The sequence below is a fragment of the Poecilia reticulata genome, chromosome 18, assembly GCF_904066995.2.
Source record: "Poecilia reticulata chromosome 18, P_reticulata-male-v2, whole genome shotgun sequence".
Lineage (NCBI taxonomy): Eukaryota > Metazoa > Chordata > Actinopteri > Cyprinodontiformes > Poeciliidae > Poecilia > Poecilia reticulata.
Genome location: NC_088847.1, coordinates 11,546,642 through 11,559,168, shown reverse-complemented (window position 1 = coordinate 11,559,168; position 12,527 = coordinate 11,546,642). Strand labels below are relative to the sequence as shown.

At 36.3% G+C, this 12,527-nt stretch overlaps 2 protein-coding genes across 2 annotated transcripts; both read right to left on the bottom strand.

Annotated features, from left to right (window-relative positions):
• Window positions 1-416: 416 nt before the first annotated feature.
• On the bottom strand, window positions 417-5,826 carry LOC108166862 (ubiquitin carboxyl-terminal hydrolase 47-like). Its single transcript, XM_017308522.2, has 11 exons — window positions 5,656-5,826; window positions 4,639-4,741; window positions 4,418-4,533; window positions 3,430-3,500; window positions 3,195-3,320; window positions 2,895-2,993; window positions 2,653-2,784; window positions 2,414-2,542; window positions 2,241-2,278; window positions 2,117-2,154; window positions 417-2,044 (listed from the first exon to the last, which is right to left on the bottom strand). The coding sequence occupies exons 1-11, from the start codon at window positions 5,711-5,713 to the stop codon at window positions 1,170-1,172; spliced, it is 1,785 nt and encodes a 594-aa protein (XP_017164011.2). The 5' UTR covers window positions 5,714-5,826; the 3' UTR covers window positions 417-1,169.
• A 2,532-nt stretch (window positions 5,827-8,358) lies between these two features.
• LOC103475996 (uncharacterized) lies at window positions 8,359-11,547 on the bottom strand. Its single transcript, XM_008428010.3, has 4 exons — window positions 11,381-11,547; window positions 11,162-11,262; window positions 9,139-9,294; window positions 8,359-9,015 (listed from the first exon to the last, which is right to left on the bottom strand). The coding sequence occupies exons 1-4, from the start codon at window positions 11,448-11,450 to the stop codon at window positions 8,557-8,559; spliced, it is 786 nt and encodes a 261-aa protein (XP_008426232.2). The 5' UTR covers window positions 11,451-11,547; the 3' UTR covers window positions 8,359-8,556.
• Between the last annotated feature and the right edge of the window lie 980 nt (window positions 11,548-12,527).

The following is a 12,527-nucleotide window of genomic DNA, read 5'->3' as shown; positions in this document are numbered from 1 at the left end:
ACCTCGTCAATCTCCAGTTGTGACAGCAGTTGCCGTTTGCGGATGTTGGAACACTGAGCTACTAGTTGTTTGGCAGTTAGTGTTGACTGGGGATGTCGAGCTAACCATTCCTCCCACAGTCTTTGCATGTAGCCCCTCTGACTAGGATTACTTGAGTAGTAGCATTCCAACAGATCCATGTTTTCACCTCTCGCCCATTTCCGTCATATATATATATATATATATATATATATATATATATATATATATATATATATATATATATATATATATATATATATATATATATATATATAAAGGAAGATGTTTGCATACTCATATTTTAAGTTCACTACTAAAAACATTTTACATTGGAAGCAACAGCATGTAGCATCTAAATTAAATAACTTTAAAACTCTGAAATGAAGGCAAAGACGATACTTTAAGGTTTCCATTTTGTGAAGCAACTGAAATTAATTTTTATTTTACATGTGCATCGACCATACAGTCTGACGTTTTTCTGTTGCTTTTTTTTAAACATTCTGTTTCTTGTGTGTTTAACAAGTGAACACATTTAGACTAAATCAGGGCTAAGCAACACAAAATGCAAACTAAAATTTCCAATGACCAGAAGAACAGAAGAAGGTGCATGTCCGACTGCATTTTAATATAATTTGTTTTCAAATAATTTTGGAACATTTTCACAACAAAAATATTGTACAAAAGAAATAAAGATAGAACACATGTCAAGCACAAAATCAATGACAACTGACATGATAATGTGGACAGCTTAGAATAAAACATTCAAAAAGTAAAACGGCTATAAATGTTCATACCCAGTCTTACACTGAGAATATATTTTTTCACCATTTGATTTAGAACCACTTCTCTAATGCTCTAATATATGAGACTTCCTATTTTCTTTAACAACTCTAAAAATAATAAGATTAAATTAAGATATTTAAAAAATAATCTTAAACAGCTAATTTAGATGTTCATGAAAATGCAAGAGGGAATTAAGGGAAACAGATTATAATCACTTCAATATTTATTGATAATGTATTTATTTTGTGTCTATTGCAATCACTAGAAAACTATTGTGGTTTATCACAATATCAAAGCTCTTAAAGTATTAAGCTTTCATTTTTGTTTAGTAGGAATGTTTTATACATTAAACAAATCCAACGGATTTAATCTTCTGTTTTTGAACAACAGCAGTTGAAAGAAACTTTTCTTTTTTTGGTTTTCTTTTTTTGGATTTTGTCTTTATTTGTATCCTTCGTTCTTTCAGTCCCTGATTCAGTGCTCGCTTCTACGCTTTGACTGTTTACTTTGGGTTGTTTAACCTTGTCCTTTGATGGTTTTCTTTTAAACAAGTCTCGAAAACGTTTTTTGGGTTTAATCCCTTTATTATTCTTTTTGTCTGGTTTCTCTTGCAAAGGAGCGTGTGTGTCTTCATCTGCTTCAATTTCATGGCTGTCTTGTTTCTTTACACTGGTAGGCTCTGGTTTTTGGGTTTTATCCCCGCTCTTTAGTAGGGGCTCGCCACTTGAATTTTCCTGGCCCTGTCTGTCATACTGATTAGATTTCAAATCAGGCATCTCTTCCATTTTTGAGTGGTCATTCACTTGTTTGTTTATGTCTTTGTGAACATCTGCTCTCACAACTCCTTTCTCCAAAGGGTTTATTTGTGTTATACTACTACTTTCCACCTGACTTTTTGTTTTATAATTGACATTTTTGACAAGCCTATCCCCCATTTCAAGTTTTGCCTTCTCAGAATGATGTTGCTTATCATTGGTCAACCTCTCAGCTTCTTGTGCAGAGTTCTCCCTATTTCTTTCAACCATTTCACTGGATTCCCTAGTAGGAAGACCTGCCGGACCATCTTCATCAGCATTTTCACTTCTTTTTCTACGCTTAGGGCGACTGGCCTCATCATTGGTAGGTTTAGCATCTTCATCCTTCTCAGTCTTGCAGACATATGGACAAGACCTGCTGTTCTTATTGTTGTCAGGCAGAAGATCTCTTTTGTTGGGTACCTTTCTGTTGTCTTGATCAGCACCTGCAATTAGTCAAAAAGTAACAGTAAAATAATGAGTCCATAGAAGACAATAGAGTTTATGCAGGTTCTTACCTTTCTTTCTGTAAAACAGAAGATAGGCACTCTGGGTTCTAGTCAAAACAATATAAAATCAGTGTGAGGAAGATCCTGTTAGCGTTCAGAAAATGTAAAGAAAAAGAACAAAAAAAGAGCCTACCCCTCAATCTTGTTTCCCTGAAATGGACGATTATTTAGCTGCAAACAAAAGCAATTAATAATACATTAAATTAAGGCCAATATTTTTATAGGAGTATGTTTTTTTTCACCAAGAAGTGTTGACTATTTAAGAAAACCTGTCCATAACATCACAAAAAATATGCTAACTTTTACCTCTGTGACTAAGGAGTCATTGAAATTATACCATCTGTCGTCATCCTGGGACCTGATTGTTGCTGTGTAATGTCCACTTTTCAGACTGCCAAAGTGTTCAACAAAGGCGTACAATTCATATGTCTGATTCTGGTAAACGAAATACAGACATATATATGTAAATATATACATATATGGACATTAAGTTGCGATAAAAAAAAAGTGGTATAAATCAAAAAATAAAATATACTTAAACATACCCGTGGTATCTCCACAATGAAGGGAACATCCACCTTACAGGTGTTTTTGACAAAACACATTTGATAATAGTTGAACTCAAATCTCTTCAGCAGCAACATCAAAACCTCTGGATGCTGGTTTATCACACATTTCTAGACAAATAACAGAGTTATTATTGTGTAACTTGTAAGTTTATGTTAGTATCATTCACAAAATACACAATGAATCACACAAGAAGCCAATTTGGTTTCATGTTACTCACGACAGTAGCATCCCGTTTGCCTTCACACTTCTTCTCACAGTAAAGCTGGTTGTCTTCAGTAAAATGCGAGTCTTTAAAAAAGTCTTTAATGGCATCTTTCTGAAAAAGATGTTGGGTCACTTTTTCTGCTTGATACCAAGTACATAATAGCCAATCTCAGTTTAAACATACTTCTGGTACAGTCAGATTTCTAACAAATTGACCTCAGTGGTTCATTGAGTATTAGATTAATGGTCACTGTGTAGTCTTCCAGTTGGCACATTAAACATGATTGATGTTTCCATGTTGTTTTATACTCACCACACTGTAGCTTTCATTCGAAGACTGCTTCAGTGGAAGAGGCAGATTCCAAAAAGACTTTTTTTCATCAGTTTCTTCTTCACAATCCCCACAGATTGTCTTGTTGTTGAGTTGTATCTCAAATATCTGCAAATTCAATTTAGTAAGAAGATTAAATTATACAAATGTTATTTCAATTGCATTTTCTGATTATTTTTTCCATACTGATCACAAGTTGATTTTAGGAATAATGTACCTTTGATGCCTCCTCACTGGCCATGGTTAAAATTTTCTCCAAGTGCTCGGCTGCATCTCGCTGTTCATGCACTTGTTACACACATTAAAAGACAATACCACATTATTTAAAAAAATAAAAAATCACATATTTTTACATTCTTTATAACTGAAATTATGACAAGACATTTTCTAACCATCATTTTTGTCCTGACTAAAATTTCAAGGTACATTCATGGTAAAAAAAACAACAAAAAAACAATAAAAAACAATATGGCCCTTTTCTAGTTTTAGGATAATCCTAAACATCTCCAGTGTTTCCATTTTGATCAGCTGTTTATTTGCCTTACTTATTCTTTGATTTTTGTTTCAGGCTCTATTGCTTTATTTTAGATCAGTCTTTTCTAGCTGTTCATTTAATTCTGCTTGACATGTTTACTTCCTTCCCTGCTCTCCTCCTGCCATCTCTTTCTCTCTCTGTACAAATGTAGCCAAGCTTTTTATAAAAACGAATATCTTCCCCAAATTGTTTTAAATATATAATAATGCACACACTGTATTGTTTAAAAAAAAAAATTATCCACAAGAACCCGCACAAATATGCCACTGGAATATACCAACACGTCAAACGCATAGTGGGCAGTGTACAGCTTAGCTAAAACCTATCCCAGCTAATCTGAATTAGGGTATAAAGTTAAAAACAAGATAATGTCGGTTGGCAATCATGTCAAAGCAGGTATGTGGATACATCAGCACATTCTTTGTCACAGACTCTGATGCTAAAGACCCAAATGTGTTTTCCCATGTACACAAACAAAACACAAATACAGTTTTCTCAAATCTTCACTTTGGTGAGATTGATGTAATTATGTATTTATTTATTTAATTTTCTCAAATTTTCTCCATAGATGATACCTGATTCAATTTGGATTCCATCAATAGCCTCCAGCGATCTAAAAAACTTGTAACAATTCAAAAGAATGTCTCATAAGCAACATTCATCAACATACCGTTATCAATACCCAGCTTCCCAGTAACTTCATATGTTTCTCCTATTCTTTCCTTTAAAGTTTTAAACAAGGTATAAAGTTGATGATCAACTGGGTCTTCCAAGTCTTTTGGACATCTGTTTAAAAAAATATTGTCAGAGATTGTAAAGGTTATGCAAATTAAAATACATTTTATTTTTCACGAGGTACAGCAGGTCCTGATGTTGAATGTTTTCACCAACCTCCCCACAGCCTTTCTGAAGTCTTCAGTCATAAAAAGCACCTGCAGCACACTGTTCAGGTAACATGTTGATCCCTGATTTCTCAAGCCGTGATACCGTTTGGCTGTAAGAGATCATTTATTATTAGATGTTATTAGTGGAAACCTGGTCAGTTCAGTTGTGAAGGGGTAGGACTTTTGTACGTACCTTTTTCCAATTCATAAAAAGGGTGTTTATCAGTAATAACAAATTTTATGGGAAGAGACAAAGTAAGTACATAAAATATTTTATTGCCTTACAAAGAATGTGTGTGTTTTTTTTTTAAATGGTGATTTAACAATATTTTTTTTCCTGGTAGTCAGGAGGATATGACACGTAGTGTTCATTTGTTTTAAAATGTGAATTTTACACCACAGAAATACACTTTAGTGAAAGAAAATATCCATTTGGAAGTCAAAGTGTATTATAATACATTATTATTATATTGTCAAATAAGTGATTAAAACAAATCAGAAAAACAGGCAGGCAGGCAATGTTAAAATAATAATGCTGTTGGTGTTTATTCAACTAGTCAGCACAAGAGGGAGTAATATGGTACCTGTTACTGCTTCCACACCCATTAATCCAGGTGCAGTGTGATGAGAAGTGACAGAGGCAAATAGGTTTTTTGTGTTAAGTGCATAATCATCATGACTAGCAAGTCAAACAAAATGTGGAACCGTGAAATGGAGGCAATTTATTTAGGGACTTTGTTGGAAAAGTGAAAATAAACAACTGCTCAGGAATATGAAGAACAGATACAATTTTGCGCTTCTTTTTGATGGTAGACTGAATAATTTAAACCTGAAATTAAAACTTAACTGAAATTAAATGGAAAGCGGTCTGTATTTTGCGCCAGTCTTATAACGATCAATTCATTGTTTTGTTTTTCACCAGGTTTCTTAGAACAACACCAAGGTAAAAATTGGTATACGACGTAAAAATAAATAAAAATTATAATGATAATCAAACATTTCAGCTCGGAATAGCGAAGCTTACCTTGAGTGTTTTTATTGCTCCCGCCCTGAGACATGTAGTAGTCAGTACGTGTACTCATAATGGATCATTTGCACCAGCTCTTCTTTACAAACAAAAGAGGAGGAATTTCAGCGAGGTCCCAGAAATCGGACTCCAGAGAGAATCAGAGAGCAGTACGCTTTCTCTTTCAATTATAGTGACAAACATGTTGCGTTCAATGTGTGTCGGAAATATGGAGCTTTACGACTATGCTGACTACGAAACTGTTTACGAGACAACGACGCATAATGAAATCAAAATTCAAATGCACGCTAATTTGAAATTAAGCAGATATACCATTTGCAAAACAGAATAGGCATTAATACCTAAAGCTTAAACTTCCAAAATTTCAGGCATGCCATACTCAATATAATATTTTTATACATTTTCATATTTTTTATATTCATATAGTGAGTCTAATGTTAACAACTACGGTAACAAGTTTGGCTTTAACAGATTTTAAAAGTAGAGGTAATTACTGACAGGCTACAGAAAAACAAACAAACTGGGATGATAAAGTTCAACTTTGAGTCACGTGATTTCTTGAAAATATTCGAGCGCGAGAATGAAATGAAACTAATATTAACAGGGGAGTTGTTCTGAAAGCTATTTATAATACTCTTTCAGCGTTCAGCCAGTTGAATATAAGGCAGGAACTGTTCAACGTTAGATGTGGATTTCTTTATTATGTTCTCCTGAATATTCACTGACTCCGAACTAGTATACATTTTGCCTCTGTTTAAATTACCTCAAGCATGTGTGTGATGTGCTGTAATTAAAGTGTGTTTGTATTCTCCAGTGGTGTGTAGATAGATATTTTTATGGTGTGACCTTATGCTGATCTTCTTGTACATCTAAAAAAACTTGCGTAAAAGTGCTAAATTTCTTGCCATTCATCTCAGAAAGTAACTCGTATAGAATCATCATACACAGTGATATTACAAGCCTTCTTTTCTTGTAATGGCTTACAGATAATAAAAACAGAATATTCAGTGTCTCTGAAAATTAGAATTCTGTGACAAAGCAATTAATTGAAACTCATAGTCTCACACACTAATCAGTTAATTAACCCAAATCTTCTGCAAAATTTTCCTGAGCCTTTGAACGGTCTTTCATTCCAGGTCAGTACAGTTATGTCCTCTGATGTTGGGTCATAACCTTGCTGTCTCTCAATGGAGGGCCACCTCCACTTCATCTGTTACTTTACAGAAAATAAAGTAGCAGAAAACAACCTAAAGGAAAGCTGGAACGGCTCTCATACAGGTTACAGAACAAAATCGAGACTTTTAATCATAAATGGGTTCTAGACCTGCTCAGACTGCAGGGGTCAAGCTGGTGGGGGCTTTGAGCCTCTGTGATGTTTGGTCTCACTGTGAGTCATATCTTGTGTTCCACATGGAAGGGCCTAACCTTTTTTAATTAACATATTTGTTTTTATTTAAAATTTTATCTACCCTCCCATTTTGATGTCTTATCTACTGTTACAAGTTGCTCTGTTGGCATAAAACCTAACATAATTCCTGTTTGATACTTCCTGTACAAGCAATGAACTGTGGTGTTAGGGAAAATTTAATAAAATGTTTCTCATAGAAAAATAAGTCAATATTCACCTGTAGAGATGTAAAACTCTTACTGTCAGTTATCACAAATAATTAAATTTGGTGAGCAATCACATTTTCACTCTGTGCCAGGTTAGTTAAGCTCCATTTTACCCTGTATAATTGAAATCCTGATTTGAAGATTGTAGTTTGTATCTCCTCAGAGTACTTTGTAATGCTTGATTATCTAACATTAAAGCATAACCAAAAACAGAATTAATCAGTAAGTAGGCAGATGTATTTCAACTTATAAAGACACACACAGAGAGAAAATAGATGTTAGAAAGTTTATTTGACAAATAATAGTCTTTGGGGCTTGGAACCGGGCAGAAGACGTGGCGCTGCTAACCGGCGTCAGAGAGGATGAGCCGCTGTGGATAACAAATAAGACGTCTTCCCCAGGGGCCCAGACACTGGTGGAGAGGATGCTGAAGGACTGGAGGGGTACTGAAGAAGTTGAGAGTTGAAGGTGGAGAAGGGTTGGAGGGTTAAAGCTAGACTGAAGACTAGGTGTGGAAAAGATAGAAAGACTTTATAAAGGAAGCAAAGCTTATGATTGGAGGAGATTTGGAGAAAACCGGCGCTTATAAAAGGGTGCGAAGGAGGAGCCTGATGAGGTGATTAGCTGGGCAGGTGAGATGAAGAGTCTTTCAGTTTTAATTTACACCTGGGTTTCATTTTCCCTCATTGTCATGTTTAATTTTCCTTCATTTATTTATTTGCACTCATCATTTCCTAATCCAAACAATGATCACCTTTATAAAAAATATGTCTAAACCCCTGACAAATAGATAAAGTTGGGATTTTAAAAAAGTTAAAAATATATTTGCACTTTTTGTTAAAATAATACAGAGTAATGGCACAAGTTCTACAAAATTCTTCATTGATTAGAATGGTTTTAGATAAAATAAAATTATACTAAAATGCTAGTATTTAAAACGGCAGAACTATTTCACATACACAACAAGAAGAAAATAAGTTTATGGTAAGATTTTCAGAAACAATAATTAAAATGTGAAATTAACTAAGACGTAAAAAGAACCATTAGGCGATCAATAATAAGACATATAGATGTAAGAAACTGATATAAGTTCCGTCATATTTTATTTAAACATTTAAACCATATCATACATATTTTAGCAACTGCTAAGTTTGCTTTCAGACACTTCAAAAACAAGAGCAAAGACTTATAATCATATTTTATCAAAGAAACTCAAGGCATTACTTTTAAACATAGAATTAAATGCATAAACAAAATAAAAACCAGGACCTTATTTTATTCATATTAATTCCGCTGCCATATAGGGATAGAGGTTTGCCTGGGGGCAACATCAGTGGAGCATGGCCCAAAATAATCTGGGTTTACCTTTCTGCATTCGGTTGTGATCTTAAGACACACAAAACAGAACTCTACCTTGCACTGGCGACATGTGATGTTTTTACATTGTTTTCCAGTGTGCTCCACCAATATACCACAGGTGGGACATGCCCTGATAGAGGGACACTGAGTGACTCCTTTGACATTCTCAAATTTAGCATACGGACAATCTCTCAGGGTTTTCAGGGCATCATTAGTGCAGCCCTCATTATCGCAGCGATCTATCCGTGGCTGTGGACCTTTCCATTCCCTCAAACACTGCCAGCAGAATTCAAAGGTGCGTCCTTTGACTGCTGTACATATTTGGCATCGGACGCTCAGATTAGACACGTCTTTCCTTGTCACAGAGTATTTGCATCCAGGACACTGTGGGCAGGTGGACAGTGAAAAACAAGGAGAACCATTTTTATGTTATGCAAAATAGAATGTTAAGGAAAAAGCATTTTCAGTCATGTTATGAAATTATTCCATCAACAATATGATCCTTACAAATTTGGAGTCAAAGCAAGCCTTTAAAGCATTAACAGCCATGGTGTTCTCAAAGTATTCCTTTTCTTCAGGTGTCAGAAGAGCCATTTTGCGGACCTCCTCATAGGGCCACTCGACAGTACAGCCCGGCTGGCCACACACAAATGTGCTTTCTCCCTTTATTGAAACAGAGGCAAATAAAAAATTATCAGAATTTTAAGAGACACCAACCCCACATCCTGCAATAAATAGTAATCATTTGTAAAAATAATAATGTAAAAATTAAGACACTAGGGCAAAGAGAGAATATCTTAATCACCAAGATCTGGCAATGTACCATAAAATTTAACAACTTTAAGCATTACTATAATTAAAAACATTAAGGATTCAATGATTTTTATTGATGGTATGAGATTTGCCAAACCCTAAAAATGTCATACCAGCTCACATTTGTTTTTTGCTGTGGTAAGAAATTCATACTTCGTTCCCAGTTCAAGAAGCCTAATAAATAATAAATATGATTAAAGTAGCCCAGGTTAAACAATCACAAAATATCTGACTTGCATTAGGTTTGTGTGCATTTAAGTAAACATCTTTTCCAAAATAAATATTTGTTTCTTTTTGATAGGATAGTCGAACCTCGGATTCAGGAAGAGCAGTGTGGTTTTCGTCCTGGTCGTGGAACACTGGACCAGCTCTACACCCTCAGCAGGGTCCTGGAGGGCACATGGAAGTTCGCCCAACCAGTCTACATGTGTCTTGTGGACTTGGAGAAGGCGTTCGACCGTGTCCCTCGGGGGGCTCTGTGGGGGGTTCTCTGAGAGTATGGGGTACCGGGCCCTTTGATACGGGCTGTCAGGTCCCTGTATGACCGGTGTCAGAGTCTGGTCCTCATTGCCGGCAGTAAGTCGGGCTCGTTTTCGGTGGGAGTTGGACTCCGCCAAGGCTGCCCTTTGTCACCGATTCTGTTCATTACTTTTATGGACAGAATTTCTAGGCGCAGCCGAGGTGTTGAGGGGATCCGTTTTGATGGCCTTAGGATCGCATCTCTGCTTTTTGCAGATGATGTGGTCCTGTTGGATTCATCGGAACGTGATCTGCAGCTCTCACTGGAGCGGTTCGCAGCCGAGTGTGAAGCGGCCGGGATGAGGCTCAGTGCCTCCAAATCCGAGGCCATGGTCTTGAGCTGGAAAAGGGTAGAGTGCCTTCTCCGGGTCAGGGGGGTCGTCCTGCCTCAAGTGGAGGAGTTTAAGTATCTGGGGATCTTGTTCACAAATGAGGGAAGAAGGGAGCAGGAGATCGACAGGGGGATTGGGGCAGCGTCTACCGTAAAGCGGCGCTGTACTGGTCCCTTGTGGTGAAGAGAGAGCTGAGCCAAAAAGCGAAGCTCTCGATTTACCAGTCGATCTACGTTCCCACCCTCATCTATGGTTATGAGCTTTGGGTTATGATCGAAAGAATGGATGGATGGATGGATGGATGGATGGATGGATGGATGGATGGATGGATGGATGGATGGATGGATGGATGGAGAAAACTGCAAATCTCTTGCCTCAAAAACCTTTGGACATTAATCATCCAGCCTCGACATAATATATATATATATATATATATATATATATATATATATATATATCCTGGAGTTTCTAAATCTTGGGAAACTCCAGGATTAGAAAACAAAATTTTTTAAGTTTTAGGTGTTGCATAGAGGAGCAAAAGATGAGCTGGAAGTTTGTGAAGTGCTTTTAAATGACACACTATGAAGGGCACACATAAATAAACAAAACAGCATTGTGAAACATGTAGATTACTCTCCTTATTTGATAAAACCAAAGCAATAATAATTGATTTTATGATTAATTATGGAGGATGGGCAGTGGAGTAGCTGTTTTATTTTCAAAGACCACTGCGCCTCGGTGGCGCCTCTGTTGGCAGCCCCCCTGTACATGCTTGATTATCTAAATCACATAAAATCATACTCTGTACAGCGTTCTGCAAATACTCGTGTGAAAACGTTATTTTTTGAGGACTGATATAAGCTTACCTTTTCCAACAAATACTCGCAATATTTGGTGAGAGACGTTGGAGTAACCACATGGCCGCAGGACATCCGAGCTCTTCGAGATGCAAAATCTTCACACAAAACTACAACAGATGGATAGAAGTCAAACACGTTCAAATGTCCTAAATTTTAAAATATCTCAACTGAAAACTGAAAGGACGACGGCTATGTACGATTACAGGATAGTAAAATGCAACTTACAGTCGAATTGGTCCTCTTCATCCACACATTGAAATGTGGAGTCATAACACTTCTCAGGCTTTGAATTCATATTTTATGCTTTCTTGATTTATTTCACTAAGCGACTAAGTGCCTCGGTGCGGAGTATTTCAAAATGTCTCTGACTTTCGATTTCGTTTCTTCTTGGTTTCTACATCGAGTCACGTGTTTTTTTGTTATCGAAACTTAAATGAAGAGGAGGGAGCTGTGGTTAGGCACCGCGGGAAAAAATTTGTTTTAGGTTATATATTTAACAGACATCCTCTCTATGGCTGAACCGAAGCAGGGGTGTAAAATCATATTTTGCTTCCCCCGTCTTCTTGTGAAGAACAACGCCACCACTAACAATGTTTCAATTGAAATGAACATTTATTCTTCTTATTATTTTATTCTTACTCTCATTAATGCATATATTGGTGGACTCTAGGAGTGGGGTCAAGGTTCATTGGCCTACCTTAAAAGCAATCACTGGTAATTGCTGGTCTGCATGGGTGCAGGAACAGAGAGCAATCGTTTATCAAGAGCCCAGACACTCTGTACAAAGGAGAAGGGGCTGTTTATTTGTTGTTGTTTTTTTATCAGACCAGTTAAATACAAAATTATTCTCAGTCACTACATGCAAACGTTTAAATTCTAGATGTAGTTTGAGTTTATTATTATTTATTTATTGCATTTTTGGGGTACCCTGAAGGTCAGGGATACCCAGATATATATATAATATCAAATTTGAAGGATTTTGCTTGTGTATATATATATCACATCACGTGTTTTCTTCTTGTTGTTTTTATTGCTCTGTCTTATTTTCCAGTATAGTAACACAAGTCAGCGCTGATTTTTCTCGATACATCTAAATCAATGCTGACGTGATCTGGAAAGAAGCTTTTGATTCTTTGTCGTTTCGACCTACTAGAATTTGGTGATGGTCCCTAAGTGAACCACTCCCTTCAGGAACGGGACGAATTAACCCCGTTTCTCTGACTGCACACGGTAAAATCTTATGTAAACCTGTTATAGTTAATGCAATGTAAAAAAGAGGAAGAAACTTGTATCAATATCGATTACTATTCACGGATTTTTCTGGTTCAGCTAAACAAAGCTATGAAGAACCGCGCATGCAAAATGCAAACTG